This window comes from Copadichromis virginalis, linkage group LG22, assembly GCF_057382275.1.
Source record: "Copadichromis virginalis isolate Kocher_CV1m ecotype Utaka linkage group LG22, C_Virginalis_male_GT1.1, whole genome shotgun sequence".
NCBI classification, from domain to species: Eukaryota; Metazoa; Chordata; class Actinopteri; order Cichliformes; family Cichlidae; genus Copadichromis; species Copadichromis virginalis.
The window spans coordinates 1,298,036-1,308,877 of NC_140638.1; the positions used below are offsets into that span (position 1 = coordinate 1,298,036).

Here is a 10,842-nt window from a genome sequence, read left to right on the forward strand (position 1 = left end):
TGATCTGAGAACAGGAACTGAACACGTCTGTTCTTCCTCCTGCTGCTCGTAACCACACAGCTTTACAAACACAAACTTGTTTGTGGGTAAGAGGTAACAGATGCTCTTTTTATAGTCTATGAACATGTTTCAATGTTAACATTTAAATGGGGACATTTTTATGTTGTCGTTGACTGGAAACAGATACTCGTTAAAACCAGCGCCTTAAATCATTATGGACCCAAATCACAGACTGTATATAAAAGATGGGGAAGTTTGAAGAAGCCCTTGTGGTTTCAAACTCTTTAAAACCGCATTATTTATATCAGCCACCAGGGGGCGACTCCTGTGAAGCGTATGGGGACCCCAGTAAACGCTTTACACATAACTTTAGTGTTTCTATGAATAACTTTTAATCCAATTCAGTTTATATGGAACCAATTCAGAACAACTGCTTCAGCAGGCTTCGTAAAAGAAAGACGCAGAGAAAACTTCAAGCATCAGATTCAAGTCTGTTTCATTTGTGATGAAGCAGCTACGCTCCATCATGTGACTGACAAGCATTTAGTCAACGTGACTGCAGCGTAGCTTGATTGCACCGATCACAGTAGAAGCAGCCATGTCCATCATTCATATACAGTCTATGTGACTCTGGACACAAGCTAGAGGAAACGGTAAATGCCCACACACACACACACACACACACACACACACACACACACACACAGCAGGAACATTAATATGCACGAATGTTTGCTTCCACTTCCTGCTGACGATGGACCTGATAACTATTCTTTCTTCAACATGAGCAGCAGCTCATCAGAAACTCTGTCTCTAGACTCCACAGTCCTGACGTCCTGCTTCTTTAATGTTTGAACGCGATATGACTTTGCGTTTATAGCGCCTCCATTTCCTCCCGTGTCCCACCGTACTTCCTGTTTTATTTTGTTAGTTTCCTGCAGTGCATTCTCATCTTCATGCTGCTTTGTCAGATGCATGTCACAATTATGCTAATTGTTTGGTGCTCGTGGATCAGCAGCCGCTGTGAGATAACTGCTTCAGTTTATAGACACACTGTGTAAAGCCTGGCACGCATGCCTGTGCACGCCCACAGTGGGTAGCTGTGGGTGAGCCGTAGGGCCGTGTGTGAGCAAACCCCCGAACGCGCCCTCACAGGGTCGACAGCAAGTACCCTAGCTTTTGCAAGCTCCACATTAGTTTTACTCTGCAGGACCCCGTCATCGTCTCTGGCTCACCCACAGTGGGTTTGCTGAGAGGAAACACATATAACACAAAGGGTTTTTGTAGAAGAGTACATGTTTGACTCCCCTGGTTTGAGTGTGCAAGGAAACAGAAGTCCCTTTCTGCTAATATCAAGAAGCACAATTGGTGTAAAAATCTGCCAAATCGACTGTGTGGTGACGCCCTTATGTGGGAGTGGCTAAAAGTAAAAAAACAAACAAAAACAGGCCCACAGTGGGCAAGATTCAAGATTCTTAATTTGCCACATGCATAAGTACAACATGCAGTGAAATGTCTCCTGACACGCTCCTCGACTGTGCAAAAGGGGAGGGAAGGGTCTGGCGTTATTTTCGTGCCACTATTCTGAGCGCACGTAAAAAAAGTTTGCAGGTGCAAGTGTTGCATTTTGAGGAGAAATTTATTTTGAGCAGAGAAAAGCTGAATCTGAGTGAACAAAATTCATTGCTGCGTGCACCTGTTCGGTTTCCCAGTGTGTGAGGTGGCTCTTACGAACTGGGAAAACACCTGTTGTGTGACAGGAAGTTGTGGCAGGACTTTTATTTTGAAAATCGACGTGAGTTTACGGTGAACTGCTTCTGGGATGCTTCTGGCCAGCAGTGCTCTGAGTTGGTGTGATCGGCCCTTGCTTCTTTCTGATTGGCTGGCCCACCATTCAGCCTGCTGTGTGTTTGCGTTCCCGTCTCTTCCCGAATGCTCTGTGCAACATCATGACTCAGTCTATGTTTGTGTGAAGGCAGTGACTGGTTTACCTGCTAACTGTTAACAAATTCACATTTTTAAACCACAGTCTTGTACTTTATTTCGTTGTACATGTGCAATGACAATAAAGGCCTCTTCTATTCTGTTCTATTCAGAGGAAGTTGCAGAAAAACACATATGTGTGGATTCTGTTCATAGACTATAGCTCCGCCTTCAACACCATCATACCATCCAGACTTGTCATGAAACTCTGTGACCTGAACATCGGCTCCTCCCTGTGCAGCTGGATCCTGGACTTCCTGACAGCCAGACCTCGGGTGGTTCGCATCGGCAGCATCACCTCATCCACACTCAGCACAGGTGCCCCCCATGGATGTGTGCTCAGCCCCCTGCTGTACACCCTGTTCACCCACGACTGTACAGCAACACACAGCTCCAACACCATCATCCAATTTGCAGATGACACCACCATCATCAGCTGCATTTCTGATGGAGATGAGACGGCATACAGGGCAGAGGTGAGAGCCCCGACATCACGGCGCCGCGACAACAACCTGCTGCTCAACGTCAGCAAAACCAGGAGCTCATCGTGGATTACAGCAGACTGCAGAGAGGAGGCCACACCCCCATCCACATCGAAGGAGCAGAGGTGGAGAGAGTCAGCTGCTTCAGAGGCATCAACATCAGTGAGGATCTGAGCTGGTCACAACATGTTGGTGTGATCACAAGAGCAGCAAGACAGAGGCTCTTCTTCCTGCGGCGCCTGAGAAGATTCAGCATGAACCCCAGAATTATTATTTTTTAAAATATAATAAGAACTTCTGTCGATGCACCATTGATGCAGCTGTAATACTCTGGACTGCAAAGCTCTGCAGAGGGTGGTGAGGTCAGCACAGCATCACCAGGACTGAACGTGCAGCCATGCAGCATCTCTGCAGACAGCGCTGCATGAGGACGACGCAGGCGGCTCAGGAGCATCCAGACCCGCACTACCACACACAGGGACAGTTTTTACCCACAAGCCTTCAGGCTTTTGAACTGCTGACATTCGATACACACCATTACAAACTACTGGACTCTACACACTGTCATTTTAAACAATGCCACTTTAAATCCTCACTGCACAGTTTTTGCACAAACTGTAAATATTAAACTATTAACATTTTAATACTTTCAGGCTTTTTTATTTTAATATTATTATTTTCTTTAACACACCTGTATACTTCCTATATGTCCGTGTAAAGTTGGGGAACACAAGTGTAAGAATTTCATTGCGGGCAGTGTTTGTCACAGCTGGCGCAGCAGTGGTCTGGTGTGTGGGAAAAAGGACTCGCATGCAGTTACAGAGATGCGATGGAGATTTATTATAAATGACAGAACACAAAGTGGCAAAAACAGAACTTAATAATAATCCAAACTGGGAGAAACTAAACTATAGAACAGCAAACCTGAACACGAAGGGAGGACAGCAGGGAGAGCACACAGTGGATTCACAGACAGTAACGAGCACACCCATACACACAGAGGGACACTGGGAAATCACACACAGGTGGGAGACACAGCTGGACCTGATTAACCTGACGAGACAGAGGAACACTAACACCAGGGACCAACAGAGGGAGCACCAGCCCAGAATCCCAGAACGGTGGAAACCCAAAGAAAACACACAATAAGAGGCTGTAATGTTTGTGTCTCACTCTCGCCGCCCATGTCACCTGTACTTGTGCCTGCATAATGACGTGAAGAAATATTTATAAGAATTATTGTTCAAAAAATATATTTAATATGAAGGCAACAGGAAGTGTTACAGGCATTGCCCTAAAGCCTGATGGGCAGTGTAGTCTGTGCTGCAGGGAGGATGGACCCGTGATGTGTCTGTGAGCGAGGGAGAAAAAGGAAAAGTAGGAGCTGTCACGGAGCAGAAACGGGAGCTGGAAGCATGTAAATATAATAATAACCACTGCAGCCTGACGAGCCCAGCTGTGAGTAAGCTGTTAAGACTCGACTGTACACCGTGTTCCTGTTTCCTCTGAAACAATAAGTCCTGTTGCAGCAGCCTTTCAACGCCTCTCTCTGTCTCTGCTAGCAAAGTGACCCAGACAACAAAGTAAAGCTAGTTTTCAGCTACGAGCCGACACGAACCCGACGTATTAGCCAGAGGTCCCTTTACTACGGTTCGGAGCCGCTGACCTGTTTTATATACGCGTGGAATAGTTTTCTATACGAGATCGCTGCAAAAAGTGCAGCCTTACCTAATGTCCACCTACTGTTACTCATTTATATTAAGATTTGAATCTAGCTGGTGTTGGTGTGGAGAGTAACCTTCAGTAATAGTAATAAATCACATTCATGTAGCTGTAAAAAGCATGATAATATATTAAGTAATCCAAAGTATTCAGAATGTAATCTGTAATCTGTAATCTGTAGTGGGATACATTTTAACAGTAACCTTCTCATCACTGATTACAGGTACGTGTTGCTACACCGTTTTCTGTCATTGACAATGAAACTTGAAACAGTTTGCTGACGTCCGTGTGCACGACGGTGTTTCACAGCTACACTTCAAACTTCTTTCTCTCTGATGTGTGAACTATAAATAGAACGAGCTGGTTTGTGCTCTTTGCTGTGTGTTTTTGTGTTATTCCCTCTGACACTGATACTTGTTTGCACTGGTTAAAGGTCAGTGTGTATTAGGAGGACGCCTACAGCGTGAAACACAAACACGTTGCCACCAGAAGCACAGAAAGCATGAATTCCTGCTCTTATAGCTCCACTTAAACACTGCCATTCTGCTGCAGCAGCATCATTTGCATATGGCAGAAAGGCCTATGATGCTTTCAGTTGTTCTTTAGATGCAAAGAAAAACAGAAAGTTGTATCTGCCAGCAGCCTGAGCCGACAGCAACATGGCTAAATGATGTTCAGGGTCACATGATCACAGCCTCAACTACAAGCTCTACCAAAAAGGAACGTTTGACACGATCTTAGAGAGCGGATTAGTGTTTCACGTGTAGAAGAATTTCTTCTATTTCTGTATTATTCACATTATCTTATTGTATGATGCTTTGGTGCCACAAGGTTTTAGCCTCAGTCTCACACATTCCTGCTGTTAACAGACGGCATCTCAGGAAGTTGGAGGGAAGCATTCACACAAAGACTCAGAGTGGGGGAAGAGTCTTTTGTCTCTCCAGCGACTGTGAGAGTTAGCAAGCGAGAGAAGAACTGAAGCTGTGACAACAGCTGTGCAGCCTTTTGTCCCTGTCGGGAGAAAACGTCTACAGTTTATTATTAGGTCTCTCTTGGAAATGAGATTTTTAATCTCAATGAGATTTTTTACCTGGATAAATAAAGGATTAATAAAAAAAAATTATCTTTGGCTTATTTTCTGTGAGGGACATAAATCCACAAACATTTTCAATGACCTCATACTGTACCTCCCCCCACGCATTTACATTACATACAAGGTGTTGGGGTCCACTGGACCCAGGTCTAGTAAAAGTGTTGAGAGTGTAGGTCCTGTGTTCCCACACTCTGTCCTCCTCCTCTCTGGTGCTGCTGATAGTGTTTTCTTCCCCTCCCGCACAAAGTTGCAACATTATTGAAAATTCAGCTATCAACACGTGTGCTCTGACATTCCTGCACATTTATACTCTCTCTTGAGGGATCCAAATCTTATTTTCTCATACCCTGTCCCTCCTGCAAATTAGGGGCATAATACTATAAATAAGACTTTGCCAGTGTGGTTCTTTATCACAACTGATCAAGATGGCCAAAGATTATCTTCTGCGAGGGCCTTGCAATTGATTTTCGAAGAGAGAGGAGCTTCTGATGAAGTTGTAGAAGAAGAGGTTTCAGAATATGAGGATCACATTTCTGAATTTTCAGTCTGACAGTGACTTTGAAGAAGAGGATGAGGCTGAGCGCCATTTAGTAACAAAATGAAGACGAGTACCCCATCTGCAGCCAGCTCCAGGACCAGAACAAGCCCACCAGACAGCAAGTGAAGAAATATGGATGTCAATAACTGGTGAAATTGAATGGTCTTCTTGCCCAAGAAATGAGCCACCCTGCAGAGCTGCAAACGTGATAAGGGTGCAACCAGGGCCAACACGGTCATGTGCAGGACATCAAGTTTTCATTTGAGCTTTTCATCCCAGATTCCATCCAGAAAATTATTCTGGATTTCAGTAATTTAGAAGGAAGGTGTGTTTTTGGAGAGTAGTGGAAGCAGATGGACCAAATTCATCTACAGGCCTACTTTGGGGTTCTTATCCTCGCAGGAGTTTTCAGGTCCAAAGGGGAATCCACAGAATCCCCGTGGGATGCAGAACTTTTCCGTGCATCAGTGTCTCTGGAAAACTTCCACAAAATTTCCAGGATTATCTGTTTTTAACCGAGACGACAGACCAGCTCGACAGCAGAGAGACAAGCTGGCTGCCATCAGGACAGTGTGGGATAGTCGGTGCACCACCTCCCCCTGTTTCACAACCCTGGGCCTAATGTCACCATTGATGAGCAGCTGATCCCATCTAGTTGTGAAACACGTTGCTTCATGTGTAAATGTGTTGTCTTTCCACTCACTCCACTTGATTATAACTGATTTTATTTTTTTATAACATTTTATATATAAAAAAAAAAGAAACGAGAAGCACATTAATTCATAAATGTGATCTAACAAAGGCAAAGGGAAGAAATAACCGTGTTTGCTGTTCATATGTCTTGTTATTGGGATGAAGTAAACATCTGTTGAGTAATTTAACACAAAATTGTTTGATAGTGTTAGTTTGGAAAGCCAAACCTCTGGCGGGTCCACCAGACTCATGAACACTGGCTGAGTAACAAAAATACGAACACCACACGAGGGTTAAAATATAAAATTATTCAAACTGCATTTGTTGTTATTTTGAGGGAAATTACTGCTGAGTCACACGATGACACATTGTTGACACATTAACCACTCGACGGTTTTACTTTGGCGCCCTCCGGCGGTCATGTGGCATTAAAACCTTGTTGTGCAGCTGATACAGATGATTGGTTACTGCAGGATGGAACTATCCAATAGGGAGGCCTGTGTGATGTTCAAAGTATATCTATGGTGGTTTTCTACCTGCTGTGAGCTGAAAACATTTATCATATTTATCTGAGCATCGGACTCTCAGGGTGGAGCGCTGATTTGGGGATGCAGTGTGTGAGTGAGAGCTACACAGCGCTGTATGAAACATTAATCACAGACTGACATTATTGTTTAATAAAAGGATTTATCTGATCCTCAAAATCTGTAAAACACAAATGTTTTGTTCAGTTTTGAACTCCAAAAATCCAACAAAAGTGAAGTGACGTTCCCATCAGAGCGTTCTTAATGCTTACAGTCTCAGAGGGAATGTTAAATATTGTTTTTGCTGCAGCAACACATATAATATTAACAGAAACACAGGATACTTTCAAATATACATTCATAAAAGTCTTAAATATATGGATGTGAGGCTGTAAAGTTATATTTGACTGAACGTCTGACCGATGGAGACAGTTTCCTTCACTTCTGTCGAGTTGTTGCTCACTCCTCTCTCTTTGCCACCTGATGGTGTCACCGTCAGCTCTGCAGCCAGCTCATTGTTACAGAAGTACTTTCCAGTCTCTGAGCGAGTGGCCTTGAAAACGTAGAGCGATTTATCTGCCAATGAGCTGAAGCGTTTGTGTGGGTCAGGAACGAGTCTGATGTCTCTGTCACCATCAACTACCAGCAGGTCAACCCTCCGTCCTTCGCTCTCTCTGCTCCACGTCACTTTACCCTCCACTGAGCCAGGACAGGGCAGAGCGATGGACTCCTTCTGTTGGATCACTCTCTGGATTATTCCTGTGAGACACAGCATGACATTAAATTATTACAGATGGAATTTGTAGCAATAATTCAATAGGAAAGTCCTGTTTACCTGGTGATGTTTAAGCAAGGACAACATTCATTTTGCTCTCAAAACTGAATTTTTTAAAATCTTAAATTATGAAGCAACCTGATTATGAATGGACTCAACGGTGATCCGTCCGTTTTTTCTGCTTAGGCCGGGTCGCGGGGGGCCAAGCAGAGAAGCCCAGGCCTCCCTCTCCTCAGCCACCTGCTTTCCCAGGAAAACACTAAGGCCAGCCGAGAGACATGATCTCTCCAGCGTATCCGGGTCTGCCCCAGGGCCTCCTCCCAGTTGGACAACACCTCACCCAGGAGGCGCCCACGAGGCATCCTTGTCAGATGCCCGAATGGGCTCCTTTTAATGTGGAGGAGCAGCAGCTCTACTCCTCACCCTATCTCTAAGGCAGAGGCCAGCCACACTCTGGAGGAAGCTCATTTCCGCTGCTCGTATCTGCGATCTTGTTCTTTTGGTCACTACCCCACAGCTCGTGACCATAAGTGAGAATAAGGATGTAGTACTTTCCTTTCTGGCACCTCAGCATAGACTTCCCCAGGAAAGCTGAGGAGTGTGATCTCCCTATAGTTGGAGCACACTTTCTTAAAGATGGGAACCATCACCCTGGTCTGCCAATCCAAAGGCACTGCCCCTGATCTCCACACATGCCAGCCAAGCGACCCCACCACATCCAGAGCCTTCAGGAATCAGGATGAATCTCATCCAGCCAGAGGCCCTGCCAGGAGCCGTCCTCGTCCCCAAACTCTGCTTCCTCTACAGAAGACGTGTCCGTGGGATTAAGGATTCCTTACACCACCTGACAATATCCCCAGTCGCAGTCAGCAGCACTCCCACCGCACTGTAAACAGTGCTGGTAGAGCACCGTCCCCCCCTCCCGGGTCGCCTGTCAGAATCTCTTGGAGGCAGTCTGAAAGCGTCTCCGAGCCTCTCTACTGGCCTCTCACCTTCACACTTTCTCAAATGATTTTCTTTTCTATTCTGACAGAAGTGCCCAAACATGCTGTGTCCATCAATCCTGAAAATTAAACAATATTTTCTTTAAAAATGCAGTCAACCCTGACCATTTCAGTTCTGCATGTGTGGTGTGAGGACTGAAACACAGCCCAGCTTAACAGGCAAAGTTGCAAACTGACATTCGTCTGAGGTGGGCTTTAGGTTTAGTTGTTGAATATCCTTCGTAGTACAGTCCACCCTGCAGCTGCACCAATCCAACATATCATTCAATATCTGCAACATGATGGACAATATGCAGAAACCACAGAACGACATTAAACACTAGTGCGCTGTCAGAAACCCTCGGTCTATATTCTGTGTTTTTCAATTCATAATCATCACAAAGGATAGATACGCTTTCAGGCTTCATCCATGGGAGGTTTGTGAAGCTCCAAGGGACCAAAATTCAAATATCTAATTATAATTTACACCATACAGATGTCAAAGAAATGGTGAGCCTTTATGAATGAAGTTATGTGACAACTGCCAACGTTTACGTGTGTGTGTGTGTGGCTTGTAAAAGTATGAACAGCTCCTTACCTGCACTGCAGCCCAGAATGAAGACTAACAGGCAGCTGAAGACTTTCACCCTCATCCTGGCACAGAAGCACATGAAGCACCGAGACTAGAAATGACCGCTCGCTGCATCGCTCTGAGCTTTAAATACTCTGCTGTGTCCTCACACAAGAAGCCACAAAGTCTAAATGTCTTTTTATGGTCATAACAACTCATCTGCCTTCACGTCACTGTGTGAACACGTCACTGCCGGTAAACTCTGTAGGTTGGGCTGGAAGGTGAAAGGTGCTTTCCAACATTAGATCAGCTGTTAATAGTTTAGAGTCAGTGTGGTCAAACGTACAATATGACATTTCACAATGTGCTTATATTTTCCACTGTGCATTTATTCTGAGATCTTACTTCTCAGAATGTTTGTGGTTGAAATCTTCAGTCAGCTGTGACACAGATGATCTACGCTGAAAGGAAGAAAAGTGGGAAGGAAAAACTCCCATTGAACAGGAAGAAACCTCCATCAGAACCAAGCTCAGGGAGGGGCGGGGCCATCTGCTGAGACTGGTTCTGCTGAGACTGGTTGGGGTGAGGGGAGGAGCAAAGTAAAATAAGTAACATTTTATTATATACACCTTTCAAGATAAAATCACAAAGTGCTTCACAGAAGCTAGAACATAAAACAACATCAACCAAAGGCAAGTTTAAAAAGATGGGTTTTTAACAGTTTTTAACAGAACTGCCAGAGTCTACAGATCTCACATTCAGTGGAAGAGCTCCAGAGTCTGGGAGCCACAAAAACCAAATTCATGGGCTGCATCCTCCTGAGGCTGCATTTGTAGACCGATTACGTCACAGCGACGCACCGAAGGCTGTCCAGATTCGTAGACTCCTCCGAATGCGGCCGACAAATGTGTCCTTCATTTCCCCGAATTTGAAGGATGGGTCGGATGGTTTAAAAGGACAAATACTTTCTAAAATAGAAAGACAATGATTATTTAAAAGATCTGTTAATAAATCAACCTCGTCAGAGACAGGCAACACCAAATGTAAAACATCCGAAAATTTAGCAGCAGTAGAGGAATTTAAAATGCGAGAATTAAGTAGATGTCGAACAGGAGACGGATGGAAGGACGGTTTAAAAATAACAGAATGATGGTCCGAGATAAAAATGTCCTCAGAACTAATGAAGTCAGTGGTTCAGCCTAAAGAAAAAACGAGGTCCAGTGTGTGTGCTTTGGTATGTGTGGGGCCAAACACATGCTGTGTAAAAAGAGTCCATGACGCTAAGAAAACCTCTGGCAAAGAGGCCGGAGTCATCATCAACGTGCAGGTTATAACCAGTCCGGACAGCTTCAGGGTGGAAACAAAAAGTCACTGAACTCCTTTAAGAACTGACCTTTTGGTTCATGTGGACGACACACTACAGTAACACAATTTTAACTGGCTGTAGTTCAAACGACGAACATTTTTTCACCATTAAT

At 44.6% G+C, this 10,842-nt stretch overlaps 1 protein-coding gene across 1 annotated transcript; it reads right to left on the bottom strand.

Moving 5' to 3' along the window:
* Positions 1 to 6,625: 6,625 nt before the first annotated feature.
* On the bottom strand, positions 6,626 to 9,457 carry LOC146682342 (uncharacterized). The gene is made up of 2 exons (XM_085445440.1): positions 9,392 to 9,457; positions 6,626 to 7,794 (listed from the first exon to the last, which is right to left on the bottom strand). Exons 1-2 carry the CDS (start codon positions 9,444 to 9,446, stop codon positions 7,433 to 7,435), a joined length of 417 nt encoding a protein of 138 aa, XP_085301566.1. The 5' UTR covers positions 9,447 to 9,457; the 3' UTR covers positions 6,626 to 7,432.
* Between the last annotated feature and the right edge of the window lie 1,385 nt (positions 9,458 to 10,842).